We start from the raw sequence: 23236 nt of genomic DNA on the forward strand, positions 1-23236 counted from the left end.
ATGGTACTGCAATATGTTGTTACTATGCAGTTATACTACATGCAACCAGCACTCATATCATCATTTGCCTGATGCTTTTCAGACTTGATTTTCAGTCACTTTTTGCTTTGCCAAACTTTATTTCAGCTAATCAGCAACTAAATGAATCTATGCAAAGTCCCTGGTTTAGAATATTTCATCTAATACACTTCTTTTAAGTGTGATACCAGTGAAACAAAACATCATAATTCCCATCCCCAAACCTTTTTGTTTCTTACCCTCAGGTGACTCTACCATTTTTGTGGGCACAGCTATAAATTTTGGCTGGACCTCTTGCAGACACAATCCTCATTCTTTAAAAATTCTCTCAGTCTAGCCTTGAGTCATGTATCTGCAGTATTTTTACTGCAAGATTCCCTGCTCCATTCTTTACAGAAGTTGCCTATGGCAAGATTTACTGGGAGCTATTCAAAGATAGATATTTATTCCTTATGCTAACATACATTTGCCCTTATAAACACGTTACCTAAGCTGTCTTACTTCAGGTTTGTACCCCATGAGGGACCTATCCCTTTAAAAATTAGTTGCTGCAACAATGTCATTTTACACCTCTCTGCACAGATGCCAAGACAAGGAGAAGAAAATCAGTTTCAGGGCAGAGAGAGACTGGGAAATCTTCAAGAAAAGGGGCAAGCCAGGACACTGTAAAGGCAGAGGTTGAGTTTGCATTGTGATACTGGACATCTCTCAAAGCACATAATTTTCCTTCAAAGCATGGTTAGAAACCAGGAGGTAACCAATCAACCCATGGCTTTCCAAAAAGTGCTGTAACCATTGAAATAGAGTTGAAACTTTAGCAGAGCATCCTCAGCTCTTCCAGTTAAATTTCCCTCTGTACAGGACAGATTTAGGAAGACAAAAGAGCAAGGAACATAGAGCCTAATTCCTCAAACCTTAAATAAGGCACTGATCTAAAAGGTCTGGGAAAGTTCCTTGGATTTGGGATTCTATGGGATACAGCTAGTAAAAAATGCATTGAAAGTAAGATGCATATTCAATCTGGGAAGTAGACATTAGCACTGAGGATGTCTCTTTCTCATTGTAATTTGCATCAATTTTGTGCTTGTGGATTTTTTTCCTAAGTGACTGACAATAATTATTTTTTTAAAGAAGAAATTCAGTTTTATATCACATCAAAATTGTGAACATACTCAAATAGTCTCAGGGGCAAATGTCAATTCTCAGACTTTGAAAATATGAAAAGAACAGAAACCCCAAACCAGGAAAAGGGGAAATTTAAGTTAGATATATGGAAGAATAAGCTGTGAGGGTGGTGAGACACTGGAACAGGTTGCCCAGGGAAGTTATGGATGCTCTGTCCCGGGAAGTGTTCAAGGCCAGGTTGGATCGGGCATTGAGCAGCCTGGTCTAATTAAAGGCATCCCTGCCCATGGCAGGGGTGTTGGAACAAGATGATCTTTAAGGTCCCTTCCAACTCAAACATTTTACAATGGGATATAATCTTATCTAAACCTGACATGACACAAGCATTCAGTTATACCTGTCAGTAAAAGCACAACTCATAAGCTCCTCCATTTATCTGCTGTGGCTTTATATGCAGGTAAGTAAACTGTGGGAAAGCCCATGTTCAAAGAGCCCACATCCTCATCTTCCTCAAAACTGTTATTTCTGGTCTTCCCTTTTCCTGAGAAGGTTCTATTGTCCACTGCATTTCACCCATCATTTTTATCTCCCTTTCAAACTAAGTTCACTGTCCACACTGGTTCCAAGAGTTCTTTGGAGACCCTCTTCATTTCCAAGATCTCACCCCACTGCTCACACTCAACTGAAAGAGACTGCAGCCACCTCTAGAGACCTCTCCCCATCAAAACTCTGAAGTGATACACTCTCTTTCCTAGCTGAAGTAATAATTAGTCCCTGCATACTGATTCCTTCTAATGGCAAGAGGAAAATACACCTTGCATATCAGTATTGCTGTACTCCTATATTCACTGCAAAACTGATCTCAAGAATCTTCTTTGCTAAAAAGAAAGCTATTAAAAATTTAGTCACTTGAAAAGGGAGCCCTATGTCATCCCAAGATTAAAACAAATAAAAAGTTTGACTCTTCCTTGTGTTCAACAGATATAATGAAACACTCAAAACAGCACTGTTCTGTCATATCACAGTGAGAACTAACACAAGAATTTATCCTAGTGTTCCAAGCCTTCCCACAGGTCTCAAATAGAGGTCTTAAATGGGAGAAAAGAAAACCATAACATGCATCTCTCTCACAGCTGACAACATTCTTCTGTGCAGCAGGGACCTAAATTAAATTCACAATACCAACTGTGATTCTTCCCTCTTGCAGGACCTGGACCTCTCCATGCTGTAGATTCCAGCTAATGTCAGACCCCTGTAATCATTAGTAAGACTGAGCCATATAGTTTTGTTCCACTTCAAGCTGAAACTAAAAATAATTTCTTCCTTTAAATGGGTAATGCTATTTTATCAATAGCAAAGTACCTTGGGGACTCACTGATGATGTGAAATGCACAAGCTGCACATCCACCCAAACCAAAAAGGATTCAAACCCACACATCATACTCCTAAGGGGTGTGACTCTCATCTCAGGTTTTAGGGAGGAGGATAGTCTTATCCACCTAATGAAGGGCTGACCCTCTGCAAAGAGGAACCTGGGACTCACTAGAACAAAGAACTGCTATTCTTCATCTTAACTGAGGGGCTCACCTGATGGAGAAAAGAGCTGGATGCCACTCATGCTCTAAGGACCACAGCAGAGGATAAATGATAACTTAATTAACAGCATTTCTGCAAGCATTAAGTGTGAGGCAAATACCCAGTTGTTATCCCTTATTGATGCAGATACTGTCCAGCAAATATGAGAGATGTGGCTTTCTTTCCATACAGTAAAGAAGAAATACTAGTACATTCATTGGGTTGATATGGGAAGACATTTTTAAAGCCTCCAAAATTTTCAGCTGTTAAGATAGTGTGTATCATAAATGTTTTAAACTAGCGCTTCAGGGACACAGGGAGACTAGTAGCAAAGACTACTAGTTTCAAAAAAATAGTTGAAATTGGTTTTCATCACTGTAAATGCATGAGGCCCACTGCTAACATTTGTCATGGCACTAGTGCATTTTCATAATTTAAAAAGTATATTATTTCCTCCCCTGTTTAGCTCTTTGATAGGCCTAGAAAAGTTATTGATCTGGAGGTTTCAGAACAACACAGAGTACCTATGATATTAAAAGTATCATTTCCCCACACTATATGCTAAGAAGAAAAAAAGCAAGAACTGTGAGGATTATCTCCACTGCACAGAGGAAGAACTGATGCCAAAAGACTCAGTGATTTTCAGTAATACCCAGTAAGTGCATTGTTGACTGGGACTCAACACTGCTCCATGGCTATGCTTACCATCTTCTTAGAAATTATTTAAGTTATATTAAATATTACCAAAAAAGATACAGATATGAGAATTTATTACCATGACCACAAAAATGGACTTTAGCATTACTCGAGATCAGGAAAATCCAAAACAAATCCTTGATAAAATGAGCCAATGACCATCAGCAAATTCCTGATGAACTCCCTTAAGAAAGTTGGATGTTTTCTTAGTCAAGCCCTGTGTGTAAAGCCTTGAATGACTGAGATGGTAGTGACATTTTACTGAAATCCAGCCTAGTTATCTCCCAAACAGTGCTAACTTGACTCACCAAAAAGCTTATTTTGCCTTGGTGGGGTTTTTTGGGGTTTTTTGTTTGTTTGTTTAGGTGTTTTTGTGTTTGGGGTGGTTGTTTTTGTTTGTTTGTGCTTTTGCTAAGAAATGCACACATATTCCTAACAAAACAATTTGATATAAGCATTAAGAAAGCAAATGTACACACATTCATAAAATTACATAGCAATGCCTTACTACCACATATCTATGATTCCTACTGTAAGAGTAATAAGTACACAAGATTGCACATGGTTATAAATATTTACAGTATAAAGTACTTCTAAAGGATTGATTTAAAATCTGCGGAACACAAATACCAAATTACTGCAGAGTGAAACAGAAATTCAGCAAAACTTGTTTTAAAACACTCCATACCCTTGTTTATGTTAAAGAGAACAGATCCCATTGCAGCTGAAAATAAGCATGTCATTAACCCATGTAATTTTTGCCCGTTAAATGCTGGTAGAAAAGGTTACTAAGCATACATACATGTAATGTATAAGTTCTTATCCATAATGAATACATTTTATAGCAACAGCTTTTACACACCAAAATCTACAAGGAACTTGAAATCATACACCCGAGAACCAGAAATGCATTAAGAAGAGTCACGAAGGCAACCAGTGATGCCAGTTACATTTTGGTCTGCAGTCCCTGACCGCAAGGATGTTAAAAAAAAAAAAAAATCAACAAAGAACTCCAGCAACTCTCACTCACCCAGCAAAGAGCCCACAAAGATGACAACCTGCACGGTGGTGGTGAAGTGCCGGTAGCTCTGTTCCTCGCCGTGCTCCTCGCCCTCCACGGCGCCCGCCTCGCTGACATTCCCGCCCTGCCACACCATCTGCCCGGCCGAGGCGTTCCCCGTCTCCAGAGCTCCGGTGACAGCCTGGGACGGGGCATGGTCGCTTTCATTCATCAACACCCAGCTTCTGTCGTACCCCATGGCGAAATTCCCGCCTTCCTTGCTGCCACCTAGTAACACAGGTTGTCCAGCCCTTGTCTTTAGTGAATGAATGCAGCGCACAGGTCAAAAGACGCTTCTGAGGATAAAAGCCCGGTCTCTGCCTCTCGGAGGCATCTTCACCACATTCCTGCGTCCCGAGAAGCAGGCTGACTGTTCGTCTTTTCACCTTGTAACTCATGACAGCCAGCAAACAAAAGCAGAAAACAAGCCAGGCTTCTCCTTCCCATCAGCTGTGCCATAGTTTTTACTTCACACCGCCACAGGTCTCCTCAGCATGTTTTACCGCAATATGCGAGAGAAGGGATCCCGGTCCCCAGAATCACACCCCGCACCGCGGCGGGTCACACGCTCGCACGGCCGCGGATTCACTGCACAGCAAAACCGGCCTGCAAGAGTGGGGGCCACCAACTCTGTCCCCTCACTCTCAGCGTTGGCTCTGGCTTTGCTCACAGCCCTGAGAGAGGAAAAGCATGGCTTTCCCGGTAACACATCTGCTTCCGCCCTCTCCTCTGCTCCTGCCCGCTCCCTCCCGCCTCTCTGCGGGCTGTGCGCGGCGCCGGACGCCGCTACGACCCCAGCACAGCGTCCAGAGAGGCCAGGGACTGCTCAGGGGCTGCCGCGGCGCTCCCGCTGCTCTGGGCGAGAGGAACCGGGGCTTGACTCGCAAGGCGGGGGCGCTCGAGGCGGCTCCATTCGATCCCTGCGCGGCCCGCACTGAGCGCGGCTGGCAGCGGCGCCCCTGCTCCGCCGAGCTCCCACATCCCGGAGCGGCCGCCGAGCCTCTGCGGCCCCGAGTGCCAAACCCCGCGGCGATCCCGAGCCGGGCCGAAGCAGGAGCGCCCGGCCCGCCGCGCTCCCAAGGGCGGGCGCGCCGCCATCACGGAACCGCGGCCGCGGCGCTCGGCGGCGCCGCCATTTCGCTCGGGGGCTGCGGGAGCGGGCGGGCGCGTTTTAAACCGGTGTTTTGAAACAGGTCCCTAATTCTGATGACGCACTGTCAAAATACGGTGCTGGGTTCTAGATACGCATGTTGCTTGTTAAAATAGATCTTTTTCTAGATGAGTAATTTTCCAGAAAAGCTTGTCAGTGGACGTAATAGGTTCGGGCATTGATGGTGTGCATCCATATAGTGGGTACACGATTGTCTTTAATTTGGAGGTGTTGGGGAGGTGCTAGTTGAAAATTAAGCCAAAAAGGTTTTTTCAGCCACTGGCCGCCAGTCTGGAAGTGCCCCAGGAAGACGAGTTACCCATGTGGTCAGCCCCTACACAGCGCTGCTTCCTCAGGGACCCAACACTTATGTGTTCAGTGACATATGCCCAGTCTCCTGCGATGTGAACTTTGGTGATCCAGGACAGACCTAGGTGCTGTGCCATGTGTTCAAAGGCATTTGCTGACCACAGGAATATCAGACTGCCATTGTCCCATTCCACTGCAGTTCCTGGAGGCTGTTGGCCAAACCTCTGCTTGTACCTCCATGTGTTTGGGCCCAGGCATTTGAAGCCTTCTCTCATTCCTCTGGGAGTTCATTGCTCCAGCCACTTTTCTACTAAGTCATGTCTCTGACTCACTCACCCTCCTACCTCTTCCACACACTCATTCACTTTGTCCACCCAGTCCCATTCTTCCCCACTTTCCAAGCAATAATCAGCAACTTTCACCATGCTTTCCCCTTATCTTTCCTTTCCTGAACAGGCTTCTTCCTCCTTTTGGCCTCCAGCATTCTTGTGGCCAATGTCTGTAACCAGAGTCTGACCTCAGTCCCTTCAGCTCCCAGTCACCTGCAAGGTGCTCTTCCTCACACAGCCATCCCTTTCTTCAGTTCCTCCATTGGTATGGAATGATGACTAAGGAGGCAGGCAATGCTTACTGTGTATCTGATGCGATGTCTGCACAGATCTGCATAGTCAAGAAAGATTGAGTTTTCTAAAGGAAGAGGTCCTGTGGGCATAGGATGGTCCAGGTTTGACTTAGGAATGGAACAGAACAGAAGTATGTTGCATGACTGGAACTTTGAAGGACACCATGGCCAAAAAAGAAATCTTTGCCTGATTAAAAGTCATTTAAATATTTACAAACTCACATCTGCATATGCTAATAAGCTTAATGAAGTACATGCTACCACAAAAATGACTGTATTATTCAACACTCTGCTTAGACCATGCTGTAAGTAAATGCAGCTCCTCTGATCTCTGGAGACCAGCTGGAATGCAAGAGGTTTTATTTTCTGCCAAATTTCTTACTCTTAACACTCGGAACCTTTTCTGTCCCTCCTGCACTTCATAGGAAGACTGACTTCCCCTCACTGTGCACATGGGGAAGTGAAAGCACATTCTCACAAATCATTTAAATTTTATTTGCTAGAATTAAATTTTAATGTTGTGGGAGAGAGTTTTAAATTTTGCCTTAAATCTTGGAAGCAAAGCTTCTGTCCAGATGCAGTCTGGCACATGTTTGAGGCAGGTGGATGTTCATCATATTCCAGTAAAATGGTGCTAAGCATGTGAATACTCCCTGCAGTAATGTAATTTGGTTTAGTTCATGCAGATTTTCAGAAGGTTAGTTAGCAAAGCCACAGAACTTGAAAAAGGTTGTCTCTTCCTCATCGAATTTTCACACTCCTGCTGGAGTACAAGACTTTTAAAAACAAATTCTCAGAATGTTTTTATGATTATGTTAGTTTACTCTGGCTTTCTTCTTAGAAACAATGAATCATTATAAAAGCAATTAAGGAGAAAAAATAGCTTGAGGTAGACATCTGGTCTAGAGCACTTCATCTTAACTGGTTAAAATTTTGTCAAGTCACAAAAGTATGGGAAAGTCGGGCAGCTTTAAAAGGCATACCCTTATTTGGCCCACCCACTGCTATACAGTGTCACAGGGAGAAATTTCCCATGTGGTGGGCTGTGTGCCCCACACCACATGCTCGGGAAGTATAAACCTATAATCGCTGTTAAAGGAAATTTTGCTGACATTTCTTAGTTACTATATCACCAAGTCATTCTTGCTGTGTATTTGTGTGGGAGAGAAGATGAATCTGTGGCCTAGACACTTTTATTTCCAGTCTTTAACACAGGGAAACTTTTTATCTATTATATACAAATTGATAATAACTATACCCAGCTGTACCAGAGGAAACTCCAGTGATCAGTTACAGTGCCCCAGGACACAGATGACTGAGCAAAAAAGTATGTCTCTGTTGTTGGTAAACACTATAAACATCTTTGGTCATGCATTTCCCACCAAAAAGCAGGTGAGCTAGAAAGACCTTGCCACTAAAGACACATTCTAGGAATGGTGAGGAACGGAGACCAGCATCACAATAGTGATACAATTTAACACTTGTTTTTGGTTTGATACTAACGAGGTTGTTTCAGTGCGACTGAAAGATAAAGTGTGGGTGGAACAAGCTTTCAATTTCAGAAGTACAAATTGAGGGCTATAGAAACTGGTCATTAGCGTAAATGAGTGGTCTCTTTATAACAAAATATCTGTACTCAAGGGTCAGGGAGTAAAGTCAAAGTCACCAAAACTCCATTCCTACATCTGGGTGAGTGGTAGCAAGCTGCAGACTACTGTAACACTTTTCTTTGCCTGGGGATTACTTTACTTAATGGATAAGCTTGTATGTATGAATTTACTTAGGGTTTCTTTATGAAGATTCCAAAACTTTAAAGGCTCCCTCTCGTGGCAGTCCTTTTCAGTAATTACGGTGTGAAGTGACCGAAGGAAAGCACATTTTCTTCTCTGGTTGTCACTGCTCCCTGACAGTCCCCAGCTGCCTCTCTCTGGCAGGTCCCACCAAGCACACCCGCCCTCACTTTTTTGTTTGCAGTTCAACAAAAAACTGTTCGCCCTCCACCTGCTATTACTCACTACAGCAACTATCGGTGGGAACTTTTCTACAGTTTCCACAGGAACTACATGAAATCTAGCTCTACATGAAATCTATACTGAAATCCGTGGTTAGTGTTTTCCTTTTGTAACTCTTTCTCAGTATCAGTTTTAAATGAACTACACAGTATCTCACTGTCTTTGCTGTGTATCCCTGTAATGCAGATATACCTGGAGGCATATCTTGAGGGAGTTCAGACTGGACATTAGGAAAGGTTCTTCACCCCAGAGGGTGGCTGGTCACCGGAACAGGTTCCCAGGGAAGTGGCCGTGGCACCAAGCGTCCCAGAGTTTGGACAGTGCTCTTAGTCACTGTTTAGTATTCGGGAGTCCCGTGAGGAGCAGGGCGCTGCACTCGGCGATCCTTAGGGGCCCATTCCAGCTCGATGCATTCCTGCGGACGAACCACCGGGGCCCACGCGGCGCCGGCAGCCCCGGCCCCGGCTCCTCCTCCTGCCGCCGCGGCGGAGGCGGCGCCGGGCCCGCTCCGGCTCCAGCCCCAGCCCGGCACCGGGGCCCGCCATGGCCGCTGCGCGCCCCCGCCGCCGCTGACATGGCGCGGGCCAGCGGCGGGCGGCAGCTGCCGGCGGAGCTCGCCGCGGAGCCGCCGGAGAGCTACCAGCTGCGGCAGGAGAACGAGCTCCAGGTGCTGGAGTCCATTTACGGGCAGGACTTCCAGGACCTGCGGCAGAGCCAGGCCTGGAAGGTAGCGAGCGGGGCCGGGGCCGGTGCGGAGCGGGTTCGGAGGGCGGCGGGGACGCGGCTGGCGCTGCCCGGCTGAGGCCGCTCCTTGCCTTCCTTGCCCGACGTGTCGCGGCTCTCGCTGCGTGCCCGTGGTCCTTCCCTCAGCCCTGCAACCGGCCCCCTTTGCGATTGATTCTCGAGATAGCAGCGCTCACTCTATGATCACACCCGTGCTCATGAATTGCATTCTAAATAATTGTTAGGCTTTTTAAATATTGCCTCTTAATTAATTCCTTAACCTACTAGTTACATACTTGCTCAGCTAATTAATCTCGTCGGTATACATGATGATATAGTTATTATAGTTATTATATACCGTGGTTTTGTTGCAATGCCTCTATTTCCATGATAATAATTTTGCTTTCATTTTTATGGGTGTGGGGTTTTTTTATTACCAGCTCAGGCCTGGTACTCACTACTCTCTTCCATTTGTCTTTTGGGTCCCCATCAAATTGATATTTCCTTTCCAACTGTGTCCATGATACTGTTTTCCTGTATCTGGAGATAATGGTCACTATTCTGTTCCACAGGTTCACTTTTACTGTTGTTTCCTTTTGCATTCTTGCATCTTGAATGTCTATAAGATATCCTCTGCTTTCTTTTGTGTCAGAGACTTGAAGTTAAATATTTTGCAGCATCTTATGACTTTTTTCTCTTTTTTTGAAGTTTGGTAAGAATACTTAAGTAATTTGTTGGGTTTCCAGAAATATTCACTCTGTATTGAAGGTCATATCTGATACCCTCTTCACCTGACATGATCTCCTCCTTGCTGGAAAAGCAAAGGGGACAGTTACCATCTGTTTCTGTATTTGTTATTACATGTAGTCTTACTTCACTCCCTGTTTTTCATGTTGCTGAGGGCTGGGTTGTTTTGTTGCTTGTTTTTAAACCTAATTGAAAAGAAAAAGTTGGGAATACTTATATGGGCGTATTTTACTTTATTCTGATTTTGAGTAGGTAATTTGAGCAGGGAAGGGATGGGAAAGGCAATGCTTATTAAAATTCTGGTTTATGGCAAAACACAAAATACAACTACAAAAAAAAAAAAAAATACTGTCCATTTGTTTGACTGTGTAAGGTGTAGATCAGTGTGACATTATGGTCTGCTGCCATGTCAGAAAGTAAAATAATGCCTGGGTTAGTAATCTAAACACAAATGAAAAATGCTGTTGTTATAATGAATGCTTTAATTTGTGATATAAATAACCTGTGTTAAGTTTATTTATTTTTTTCTACTGTTGTCTTAACAGTAAGCAGAATACAAAAGTTTTATTATAGAATCTAATTTTTGCTCAGTCTGAATTATCTTTCTAATGGCTGTAACTATGCTTATCTGAAGACTTTGTAAAAATATACTGGATATACCATGATAGTCAGTGGACCAGACCACACCTATTAAGCAATGTCAACATATTAATGTATTTTTTCAATGGTTTGGATGGTCTAAGCTGTATTCTACTATAATATAGATTGAGAGCTGTGTGATTTTATTAAAGCAAAACCAAACAACCCTTTTCAATCAGAAGTTTTGGTTTGTGTTTTAGGTACGACAACCTCCTGAAATTAATTTAGTTCTGCGTCCTCAGGGATTGACCGGTGCTAATGAAGTATATGCCAAAGTTGACCTGTGGGTCAAGTGTCCACATACTTACCCTGATACGTAAGTGAATGTTAAATTATAACCTCTTTTCTCTGCTTTCTGTAGCAAAGTGTAAGTTGAAAAGACATGTAGTTTTATTCATCACTTAGTCTTGCTTTCTACATATCAGTATTTATTAAGCCTGGGGTATTTTATAATATGCAACCCTAAACTTTGGCACCTGAATTGGATTTAGTCTTTTTGTGCAATGGAGAATAATAGGGATCAGTGTGTCAGTGCAGAAGTGCAGCCCCAGTTTGTAGCTTGGCGGTACATGACCACAGGTGTACCTGCCACTGTCTTAGTGCCCTTGTTAAACTTCGTGAACTCCTGACTCTTTCACCTGAGACAGACTGAATCTCCTTTCTATTTAAAGCCATCTGTTGGATTAGCTTTTGGAAGAATTCTCCATAGAGAGTGTAGGAGTTGCAGGTGACCAGCCTACCCCAGCATTTTGTGTTGGCAAGTGATTTTTGTGTTAAGTGTTGCTCTGTGTGCTCTTTTGTTTAGTCCTTATTCCACTGATAGTCCAAAACATAACTCCCTTCAGTCCATCCATTTGTGCTGTGGCATGAGTGCTGTAGAAGGGAAATGCTATTCCTTATTAAGTGATAGCTCAGTTATACTCTATAACAAGGATGTAACAGCTACTCATTTTTTTGTTTTAGTTTAAAACAACACACCTACATTTTCCTTGTTTATTTTAAATATTTTTAAATATAGCTGATATTTATTTATTGCATTTGTTTCTTAGGTTTTGTGTTATCTATATAGTGGTGATAAATAAATTTTAAACATCTAAATGTTGTCTTAGTAATGTTGTAAATGACTTGTTCAATAAGTTAATGGTTAAGAGCAGGAATTATTAAGTCTGTAGTGTTTCTTTGGTAGTTCTGCTGATAAGTGTTATCAAGAAATAATCGGCAACTGGAAAATTTGATGATTGGGAATATAATACCATATTTCTGACTTTATCTTGTATATGTAATATTTATATTCTGCTTATTTGAGCATTGACTAATTGCCAAGTAACTGTGAATACCATTCCTTTTCCCTCACACAGTTTTTATCAACAATCTGTTACTTTTTGCACTCAATTTTCCTAATGAGGACTTTTTTATGTTTTGTTGCTGTCCCACAGAGTTCCTGAAATACAACTAAAAAATTCAAAAGGCTTGTCAAATGAGAAAATAAATGAACTAAAATCCAGACTAGCTGAATTAGCAAAACAGCGCTGTGGAGAGGTAAGAGCGTTTCACTTCCTTGAGAAATATACTCTGGATCTAAATAGTTCTAAAGGTGTATGGTATAATACGGTGGAAAACATCCACATTGTAAGTGTAAGCTGCATTGCTTTTAAGGAAGGAGGAACTGTCTTTCCTAGGAATATTTCTAATTAATGAAAGTTCAAACTATGGATGCTCCCACAATCCAGTGCAAGTATAAATACTGCAAGCTTTATTCCTGTTTAAAGGTTCACATTATTAGGTTTAAAGGTTCTGAGTTATTTAGCAGTATAAAAAGCAATGTTGACTGTAAAACTGAGAACTTTCTGCACTTTTCAGATTAATTTGAATAGCATAAGAGGCCATATCTGTTTAAGCAAACAGTGGTTACATGGGGAGTTTTTCCATGTGATCTTGTTCACCTAACATTGAACTGAAGGGCAAAAAGAATTTGTTCTAACACCAGCTCAACACTTCGTAGTACAGTCACTCCATGCCACTGTGCCTTTTTTTTTTTTCTGTTTTTAGAAGTAGGGATGCTTGAGTTTTCCTGGAACTGGGTAAAAAGGGAAAGATCGAGAAACATGGGAAGCTTAGGCCTTTTTAGGTCCCTTTATTTTAAGGGATTTTATACATCCTTGGCTATGTTTAGTATTAACAATACTTTTCTGTTGTTGTTGAGGTTTGAAACGATTCAAAGAATTACAAACAACGAATTCTTGGTCAAAGCAGGGGTTTTGGTGTGTTTCTTATTACTATTTGGAAATATTGCAAGTGATAATAGCTCCATTTGTCTTTTTAAAAGTGAGTATTACACAGTTGTGGATATTATAATATGCTGAAGTGGAGTAGTATTTTGCTTTCAGTTTCCCAAGCCTGTTTAGCAAGAGCTGTCTGTCATTCACTCCTGGCACATCAAGCCTTTTTTCCATTTGAATACTATACTTGTAATTTCATTGCCATTTTTTTCTGCAGATACTTAAAAATAATTGTTTTTAGCCAGATATGTACTGTTCCATAACCAAGAATTTCCTCAAATTTTTCAGTAGCTCTGGAAATTAGCAGTTTAATAAAGCATTCTGGAATTTAGACGGTGGGGTTTGTTGTTTGCTGTTTGTTTTTTTTTGTAATGACAGTGCTGTGGACAATTCATAGGAAGTACAAGTAACTCTAAGTAACTACAAAACCATGCAATATGTACTTGGTCTGCTCACAAATGACCACAAGAATTATTAGCCTGTAGGGCTTCCAAGTCCCAGTTTGACTTCTGTTCTCATTGAAAGGACCTAAAAATATGTCATAAATTTTCCTAATGCTGATTTTCCAAAGAGTTGATTTTCTACACATTGCTCCAGCAATGTGTAGATGAGGTTGAGTTATGTGTATGGTACACATTTTGTATCAATGGCATATGCAGTGCTATCCTGAAGTACTTTTATCTGCAGCAAAAAGGAAGATAACTTTTCTCTCTACCTTGGCAGGTATTCCTTATTAAATTGTATTCTGTGATATAGAAAGTTTGACAATACCTCAACCACCTGTTGAAACTGAACAGCAAACTGTCAATATTGAGTTTTCTCTTGTCTTTGGTGGGTTTTTTTTAATACATACGTTGTACAATGATTGCCTTGCCTTCTGAACAGTAACTTGGGAAAGATATTCTAGTTGCACGTGTCAGATTTATGCATGTGGTGCTGTTCTTTCTATTTTGAATTGCCTCCTGGCTTCATTTGTACTTTCAAGCAGCAGATTCAGTGTTTAAGAATCTTCTAAATGTCACCCTGTTACAGGCAGATGATACAGTTTAATTTGGCTGACATGCAAATCCTGCTCAGTGGTGCTGCTGAACTGCACCTTTATCCTGTATTATTATTTAATTTTAGAGCTAAAATGGTCTCTTAGCACTGTGGATTGCTTACATTAATAAGGGGATGCTACTAGACTGCTGAAAGCTTAAGCCCTGACAGGTCAATAGATCATCAATAGTTTAAGTAAACAGTAATTGAAAATTTATTCCAAGATGGCAAATCATGTAGCAGAGTTTTCAATGCAGTTCTTATTATAGTAGTTGTGGCTATATGAATATGGAATGCTTTATGTGACTTTACAGTTCTAACAAGGAGACTACTAGAAGAAGGATTTGATTTCTGGTTAGCAGTGAAATAATAACTATTTCATAGTAATAGGTACAGTAATAGGTAAGTGCAAAGGATTTGTTCTGTTGTAGCTCATATGTCATAAACCCATATCTGTGGGAGTAGAAAGATTATGCCTAAAAGAAGATGACAAAACTATTTTTAAATTTCACTTTTCTGTTAGAAAAATAAGATGGCTTAGGTTGTCTGTCTTCCAGTAATTTTTGCTATCTTTGCTACTGTGGTCAGGGATTTTTCCCTGTTACAATTTATTAATAAATAGTTCTGACAAAAAATAGAGAAATATGAATTTTCCCTGATACATAACAAAATTGACAAAAATGCTTCTGCAGTGTTGCTTTTTGAGGTGGGTAGCATTTAGCTATCACTTGACTGCATTTCATTTGTACTTATTTTCTTTCAGGTGATGATATTTGAACTTGCCGACCATGTACAGTCATTTCTCAGTGAGTATAATAAACCACCTTCCAAGTCTTTTCATGAAGAAATGCTAAAAAATCATCAGAAAGAACAGGAACGATTGGCTCAGGAGGAATTGCGTAAGGCACAAGAAGTTAAGAGAAGAGAGGAGCAGGAGGTAAGAGAAATCAAAGTATGAATAACCATATATTCTTAAAATAACGTAATCATGATTTTAAAATCACTCTGCATAAAGATGAGTTTTAGTGAATTATTAACTTGTCAGACCTGCCAGTATGAGTTGATCAATATGTATTGTATGAATATCTGCTGCTGTAATTGTAATATATAAATGATGCAGTTTTAACCCAGGAAAATATTTATGCCTGAAACAAACCTAAATGTTGATTCCTAATCCTATAAAAATCCTTTATCAAGAGGATCTTATACAAAAGTGTAAGCAAATGTACATATTAAGTGCATTCTGTGGTAAACTAAAACATGTTAGCCAGGCAGGTAATCATACCTTCTTTCACTCTGTGACAGGCATCTCTAGAGAGCAACAAATTTAATCTAAAGAGATGTCATACCACCAATACCCTTCAATAGAAATGAGGGGATTAATCAAAGTCTCACAGGGGCTAGTAGTGTGAAGTCTCCACACTGTGGGGAATATGGATAGAATAGCTCTGGTTTTTAAAAGATCATTTGGATTTATCTCTTTGTCTTTTTTTTTGTGTGTGTGAAACTTTATTGTTTGGTCTGGCAGTAGAAGTAATTTACAATTCCATTCTCCTTTATTATACAATTTATGCTGTTAACTTCCTCAGGAGAGCTAATTTGACTTCTTGTTTTTTTATTCTTGTGACATCCTCTAAGTGTTCTTTCAACACTTTAAAAAAATCAACATCATAATTTCTTTACTTTTAAATCAGGGTAAGATTTTAGCAGTTGCATTGCATGTACTGTTGTGTTTCTAATAACTGAAATTTATTTCAGCAACGTGAAATCCTTAATGAGATTCAGAGAAGGGAGGAAGAGAAAAGGGAAGAAAGAAAAAAGAAAGAAATTGCCAAACAGGTATTCTTTCTAAGCAGGTGTGCAAAAAAATATTGCAGTAAGTTCTTCCCAGTACTATAAGAGTACTTGTAAAAATTTGAAATATTATTTTCTTATTCAAGGCTTCTAGTATATCTAAATTAAAATGGGTTCTTGATTATTTCTGGGGTTTATTTCTGGAATGTACTAGCATCTTGAGTTTACTATGGTGGATATTTTCAAACAGACATAGAAAAAAACTTGTCTATAATGTTTCCAGTTCCTTTGCATTCTTGCCATGGACAGTGCCAAAATGTACTTTCTGAAATCTCAGCACTTTTTCTTTGACCTCATGTGTACATTTATTATGAAAACATATTTATTCTGTAATCTGCATGACTTCATAGAATAATAACTAAGTACTAGCATATTTTGATGATAGGAGTGGCTTCTGTACTTTTTTGGTGTTTTTCCTGATTTATAGGAACGTTTGGAAATAGCTGCTCTGACAAATCAAGAAGATTCTCACAGGAGAGATACTGCAGGACATAGAGCTGCTTCACGCTTAAATGGGAGCTGTTTGGAGCATGGAGTGAATAATAAACACCGACCAAATTCAGCTGGACGTTCAAAGTATGTCAGTTTGCATTTGGATTTTTTTTAGATTTATTTACTTACTTGCTTATTTATTTATTTTGTTGCAAACATTAGATTACAAAGTGAAATTTGAAGGCAAGATAATAGTATGCCATGTTGTTGACCTGTTCATTTTAGTCTCTTCCCTGCCACCTTCCCCCCTTACCTTCATTTGTCATGGTTTAACGAAGCTATGTGCTGTGGATAACTTGGGAACTTTCCAGATTTTAAGGTTTGTATTCAGAGAAAAATGTTCTCTTCACATTGCAGACGAGAACGCCAGCTTTCTGTTAGTAATAATGAAGAGTCCCCTGGAAATCACAAAGTTTTGAACTTCAGCACAAGTGGTGCTGGACAGCTTACTGTTCATAAAGGAAAATGTCTAGGTAAGCAAATTTACAGTTTGCACTTGGTATGTTGGGGTTTGGGATGGTTTCAGTAATATGTGAAACCACTGATAAGCTCAGGGTTAGGAAGTGGATGCTTACTCTCCTTCCATTGTTGTTGATGGCAATGGCATAAAACCAGCAGGTTTAGCAAAAACATTAATACAGGATGTGACAGAAAACTGAGCTGGAAGACCTCCATGGAGTGCCCACATGGACAGACCATCAGATGTTTTCATTGTTTGTTGTCAACATAGCACTTCCTCAGTGGATGTTTGAAAGTCTCTTGAGAAAGGAAGGTTTTATTATTTTGCAGTTTGAGAGTGAACAGTTGTGTTACTGTGTGTAGAACTTGTCATTTGCTAAGCAGGAAAGTTGTTAATTTATTAAAACTTGAAATTCTTGAAAATGTGCAGCAGTTTTTTGGCAACGTGTGACTGTTTTCATTTGAGAACTGTTACATAGCATTCAGTCTCATCAAACCTGATAGTTTCCATACTTACTATATAGATACATGTCTAGTTGTAAGTAGGTTTATGTTTCTGACTTCAGAAAACAGGCTTACTGGTATTTATTTAGCATTTGCAGGAGCTTTTGTCAAATCCTTAGAAACAATAGAAGCCATGTTCTCTTCTCTTCTCTCCCTTTGTGTATAGGCAAAGATGAACAGCTTGGTAAATCTGTCTACAATGCCTTGGAAATTCACAGTGGAGACTTTGTTCTAATATATGAGTGGGTTCTGCACTGGCAAAAAAAGATGGGAAGGTTTCTTACAACTCAAGAAATAGAAAAGATTGAGAAGTCTAAGAAACAGGTAATGCCTGTATTTTGCATTTGGCTTAATAAAGATTAGGTACGGTTCAGTGCTTTTCTTTAGGCTGCTAGTTTATATTAACCCTAAGAGGGTAGTAATGAATTTGAAAATGCTAATCTTAGAGTATCTAAGCATGAAAGAAAATGAGTGTGTTGGGGCATTCAGGAGTTCCTTTACAGTAATATGAATGCAAGAAAGCATGTTTGCAAGTATGCATAAATAAAATATTGAAATTCGGAAGAAAGAACAAATCAATCTTACCTGTTAAAATCAAGGCTGTGCTTTCTTGAGTGCATAATACTTCCGTTTTAGAAAAGTCATGGATGTCATATATTTTATAAGTATTTTGTTTGTGTTACGGGTTTTATTAGTTGTGTGTCCCAAGCTGTGACAAAATCCATGTTATGTTGTGTTTCTCTACCAGCTTCAGGGAGCAGAAACAGAGTTCAACTCACTGGTGAAGCTAAGTCACCCAAACATAGTACATTACAAATGTATGAACCTCAAAGAACAGGACAACTCAGTTGTGGTGGATATTTTAGTGGAGCACATAAGTGGTTGCAGCCTTTCTACATACTTGCACAAAGAGACTCCAGTTCCAGTTGAGCAGTTGCGCCATTATGCGATCCAAATCTTGTCAGCTCTCGACTACTTGCACAATAACTCAGTAGTGCACAAGGTCCTTTGTGCTTCCAGTGTCCTGGTAGATGCTGAAGGAAACATCAAGGTCACAGACTACAGCATTTCCAAGCGCTTAGCTGACATCTGCAAAGCTGATGTTTTTGAGCAAACCAAGGTTCGTTTTAGTGAGGATGGTCTTCCCAACAAACCTGGAAAAAAAGGAGATGTATGGCGTCTGGGCTTGCTGCTGCTTTCGCTCAGCCAGGGCCAAGTAACCAAGGAATTCCCAGTTGCTGTGCCTACCAATTTACCTGCTGACTTTCAAGACTTTCTAGAAAAGTATGTTTGTCACATTCCTGTATATTTTTGTCTTTGATTTTCCTTTTTTTTTTTTTTTAAGATTTTAACAGTTTTTTAAAGAATATATAGGTCTTCCTGTGTTGCTAGCTCTAGTTTTTATAGAAGAGGTTGGTCTCATGGCTCAGGCTGCTAATCTGGGATTTGGGAGAGCAGATTTAGTGCTCTCTTTGTCTCTGCTTTGCCACCAACTGTATATCACTGTGATAAGCCATTTAGTCTGTCTTTGCTTCCAATTCCCATCTAAATGATGGAGGTAATAATTTCTTAAAGATAAGAACTCTTCTAACATTTATGTCAGACATTAAATAGTTCTCTCTCGTTTGCTAACAGGTGTGTTTGCTTGGAAGATAAAGAAAGATGGACTCCTCAGCAGTTACTACAACATAGTTTTATAAACATTCCACGAATAAAAATACCTGTAGCTGAAGAAAATCTAGATGGTAAGGAACTTGGTTCTTGCTGTATTCTGCTAAGTAAGTGGAATGCCTGCAGTAAGAAAAATTGAGCACAAGTGTGTTACATGAACTGACTTAAAAGTTAGTGTGATCTTTAACTTCTCTGTGCAAGACTAGCTGGGGTGGATTGACTACTGTTTTTTCTTCTGTAGAAACAGCTCATGCTTTAAAGAAACCTGTAAACTCATCCACCTCCTGCATGGTGTAAATACAGATTTAACTTTGTCCTTGAAAAATGGTCTTCCAATGAAACTTTTCCTTCTTACATTCTTGTTAAAATCATTCCTTTGTCCAGTATAATTCATGTTAGTAATTAAAACCAGTATTAATATTTGTGCTTGTACTAGAACTTTACACAGCAGAGCACTTCTGTATTTTAGGTTTTAGTTCACTTGAAATTATTTAGGCTTAGTCTCCTTGCTCCTTACTTGACAGTCCCTAGTGCCTTACCCCCATATCACCAGTGATGGTAACTTTGTCTTCATTGCAGATTCAGCAGGTATAGATTGCATGGAGACAGTTGTACCCAGCAGTCAGATATCCAGTGCTTCATTCTTCACAGAAACACAGAGACAATTTTCACGATACTACAATGAATTTGAAGAGCTAAAATTACTTGGTAAAGGGGCTTTTGGAGCAGTCATCAAGGTATGGCATAAAAATTGGCTCCTCTGTGGAAACCTTTCTGGGGATATGTTTGCTTTCTCTGAAGCAGAACAATATATTTTATATTTGCATGGTTTTATTTGCTGTCTGCTAGTGTTGTGCCTGTGTTGAGCTTTTTATCTGGAATTGAATAGTCTGAAAAGTTTATTGCAAGAGGTTGCTGACAGACTGGGGAGAAGCCTGTCAGTATTGGGAACCTTGCATTTGAACTGTAGTCATTTTCTAGGTGAAAGGAAGACTTCCTGTTTTGTGAAATTATTCTTCTGGCTCTGCTTCATAAGGCATTTGTAAGTATTTGACTTTGAATTAATTTGAATTTTGCAGGTGAGAAATAAGCTTGATGGTTGCTATTATGCTGTGAAACGTATTCGCATAAACCCTACCAGCAAGCAATTTCGGAGGATTAAGGGGGAAGTGACGTTACTTTCCCGCTTGAACCATGAGAATATTGTGAGGTATTACAATGCTTGGATAGAAAAACAGGAAATTCCTGTTCCCAGTGTGTCAACATGTGAAACAACTGATGAGAGGAGAATGCCCCCCAAAGCCGGTCTCTTCATCCCTTCTGCTGAGGAGACAAATGATGTGGAAACTAATGCTCCTCCTCCGTGTTTGACAAGTTCAGTGGAGTGGAGTACTTCATGTGAAAGATCCTCCAGCAACAAATTCAGTGGAGCTGATCAGGAGTCCAGTGACGACGACGATGATGGTGATGGCGTGTTCTCGCATTCAATTTTGTAAGTAGGCTTCAGTACTGGCACTATAGGGAGTGTGAGCAGAGTTAATTTTTCCAAATTTGTGTCCTATCATCCTTGTTTCTTTTGTCAGAAGTATTCACTGCATTTTTATTCTGTCCCCTTGTTCAAAACCAGTGTATTTGCCAGCAGTCAGATAGCCAGGAAGAGGAAATTTTCTAGCTAAGAATTGTCAATCTGTGTGGAAAATTTTTTTGTGTAGCTTCTTGAAGCTGCTTATTTGTGCCAGAATGCGTGACTGCTTACCTTATGTTTGATTGTCTTTTCCAGCCTTGAGAATAAAGTTTTTTAATAAAGAGTAACAGAAATATTACAAATCTTGAAAAATATCAAACTTGCCCTTTTTTGTTTTGGTTTTTATTAGTGTATTCCATACCTTCCTCTGTGTGTGGTTCAGTTCTCCCACTCACAGTGATTTTTTTGTAAAGCAAGAAGTAAGTAAACTTATCTCAGTTTTGCTTATTGGATATAGCAATTATATTTTACTGATGGCAAATATATACATTCCTTTTTAGAACTGGACTGTCAAAGGAAGTGTTTCTTTGTAAGCAGAATGCATTCTGGGTATTGTTTTGATTTGCTTTTTTGTTTAAAGCCTATAGAAAGTCTTCAGCAAAAGCTTAGATTGTTTTTTTTCCCCCAAAAATAATTGCCAAATTTTTTACTTGGTATGCAGAACTTTCAAGATTTTTTTTTCTTTCTGTGTCTTTAAACAGGCCAACCACAGATTCTGAAAGTGAAATAATTTTTGAAAATGAAGATGAAAATAGTAAAGGTCATTCTCCAGTAAGTGTAAAGATAAAGTTAGTGAAAATGAAAATACAGTAAAATATTCTTTGACAAGTGAACAGGTCAGTTGAGAAGTTTTATTTCACTTCTGCTGTAATTACAGAAACATAACTGTACATGTCTGCTAGAGAAGTGTGCCATTGTGAGCTGCATCCCATAGAAATCAGTCTGATGCAGCTAATCTGTATTCTGTTTCCTAAAGTGTTTATTGAGCTAAATATGAGGGTTTTTCTTGTCATGACCCAGGCTATTGCAAGTTTAACACTTCAATGTGTTTATGATTTAACAGTTAGCCATATAGATTACATGGTCTTGCACCTCTCAAAGTTGAAGTTCTGTTCTGCCTCTAGATGATTTTAACCAATATATGTGTTCAGGTGCCACTTTTTAAAGCAGACAAAATACATACTGCTAGCAGTCTGAAAGAGGGGGGAAGGCATTATAATGACTAACGTTTTAGGTGATTTTAAGATGGTGTCACAGCACCTGCTGTGGACAGTAAGTGCACTGTATCCCTAGAAAGCTAATGCACTCTTCTGCAGCATCTACAGTATGTCATTGCCAAACCTGATGATCTTTAAAATGCTTTTATTTAAAGCTGCATCTCCTTCCTTTTTGTTATAAAGTACATTGTCATGAAAAAAATCCCAGTATACAATTTAATAATATGCATTCTTTTCTTATTATTTACATACATGCACACACACACACACACACATATATATACACACCATACCAAAATTGTTGCTTGAGGGTGGGGATTGCATTATCTATCAAGCAAGCTTTCTATATTCTAGTTTCGGATCTTATCTTTTTCTCTTTTTTTAATGTTGATGCAGCTTGAGATTAGGATTCATCCAGTTCTTCCAGAATTCTTTTCCTTTAGTGTCTAATGATAGGAAAATGCTACTCATTTTTAGTTGGAGAGTTAGTCACACCTAGTGTGACTAGTTTATTCTCTAGTTTATTTCAATGCAGTGGTTACATTACAAAAATGCCATTGTATTATTTTGCTATTTTTCAAACATTTCCATAGAAGCTGAGTTCTCATCAACGTATTCTAGCCATTAAAAAAAATAATATGTGTAATAAAAATCTCTGCACATCTTCCTGTTGCTAACTGTTCTGTTACTTTCATTGTGATAAAGAATGAAGAAGGCAATGAAAAGGATAGCCATGGAGGCGAGGACAGGACACCAGTCATTCAGACAGTGCATTATCTGTACATTCAGGTACAAATATGCTCCTGTGTTCACATAAAAGGATACTGTTTATTTCAACCTGCAGAGACTAATTGCTGATTTTCATAAGAAAAGTAATGACCTTTAAAAACAAACAAGTAAGTTCAGTGCTGTTTTTGCATTAGACTGGTTTTCTGAAAGCTTGGCTGGTGGAAGGCACTGTGCAGTGCACATGGTTTGTTACGCCTTCCAAGGCTCTATATGTGTGCCTGGAGAGAACAAAGTTTTGTAGTGCCATAGTGCGGAATGGGATAACTGGTGTTGCTCATGTAAGGTAAAAGCTGGCAAATCCTGATCTAACCATAGAACAACCAACCAGCCAACCTTTGAGTCTATGGCTTTCAAAGCATTCTTTTGCGTTGTGAATATCCATCCCAATCCTCAACACTGTTGTTGGTGTTCCTCAGTTTGGTTGTTAATTGGTGTTAATTCCCAGTGTGGAGTTGAAGTCTACCATGCTAAATTCCAGAGGGGAAGGTCTTTCACAGATGTGAAAACTTCCTCATTCTCTTCAAAAGTGCATTGTGTATGTACTTTATTTTAATAGGAGTCAATAATCTGTAAAGCCGTTGTATAACTCTAACAGTAGGCACGCAAACTCTTGCAGCGTTGCAGCTTTAGGCTATTCTACTGACACCTCCTTTGTGTTAGGAGTTAGTCAACTTCTCCCAGAAACTATTTATAGCTGTATATCTTAGCTAACTATTCTATGGTGCTTTGCAA

General features: G+C 39.7%; 2 protein-coding genes across 4 annotated transcripts in view; one reads left to right on the forward strand and one right to left on the reverse strand.

The window, feature by feature from the left end:
• The window catches only part of GPR176 (G protein-coupled receptor 176), a 30890-nt gene extending 25418 nt beyond the window's left edge, over window positions 1-5472 (reverse strand). The window contains exon 1 of the mRNA XM_021539255.3: window positions 4445-5472. Coding sequence (XP_021394930.2) covers window positions 4445-4673 — 229 coding nt within the window. The 5' untranslated portion in view covers window positions 4674-5472. The remainder of the gene's footprint in view (window positions 1-4444) is intronic.
• Window positions 5473-9113: 3641 nt separating this feature from the next.
• The window catches only part of EIF2AK4 (eukaryotic translation initiation factor 2 alpha kinase 4), a 37468-nt gene continuing 23345 nt past the window's right edge, over window positions 9114-23236 (forward strand). For all 3 annotated transcript variants that reach the window (XR_002466241.2, XM_021539252.2, XM_021539253.2), the window contains exons 1-14: window positions 9114-9294; window positions 10877-10992; window positions 12113-12215; window positions 14757-14930; window positions 15752-15832; window positions 16275-16423; window positions 16697-16812; window positions 17469-17626; window positions 18051-18586; window positions 18938-19047; window positions 19553-19710; window positions 20053-20465; window positions 21200-21269; window positions 22421-22504. Coding sequence is in view for 2 of the 3 variants with exons in the window: in XM_021539252.2 (XP_021394927.2) it covers window positions 9142-9294; window positions 10877-10992; window positions 12113-12215; window positions 14757-14930; window positions 15752-15832; window positions 16275-16423; window positions 16697-16812; window positions 17469-17626; window positions 18051-18586; window positions 18938-19047; window positions 19553-19710; window positions 20053-20465; window positions 21200-21269; window positions 22421-22504 (2421 nt within the window). In the remaining variant the exon portion in view is untranslated. The remainder of the gene's footprint in view (window positions 9295-10876; window positions 10993-12112; window positions 12216-14756; window positions 14931-15751; window positions 15833-16274; window positions 16424-16696; window positions 16813-17468; window positions 17627-18050; window positions 18587-18937; window positions 19048-19552; window positions 19711-20052; window positions 20466-21199; window positions 21270-22420; window positions 22505-23236) is intronic.

This window comes from Lonchura striata, chromosome 6 (genome assembly GCF_046129695.1).
Source record: "Lonchura striata isolate bLonStr1 chromosome 6, bLonStr1.mat, whole genome shotgun sequence".
Lineage (NCBI taxonomy): Eukaryota > Metazoa > Chordata > Aves > Passeriformes > Estrildidae > Lonchura > Lonchura striata.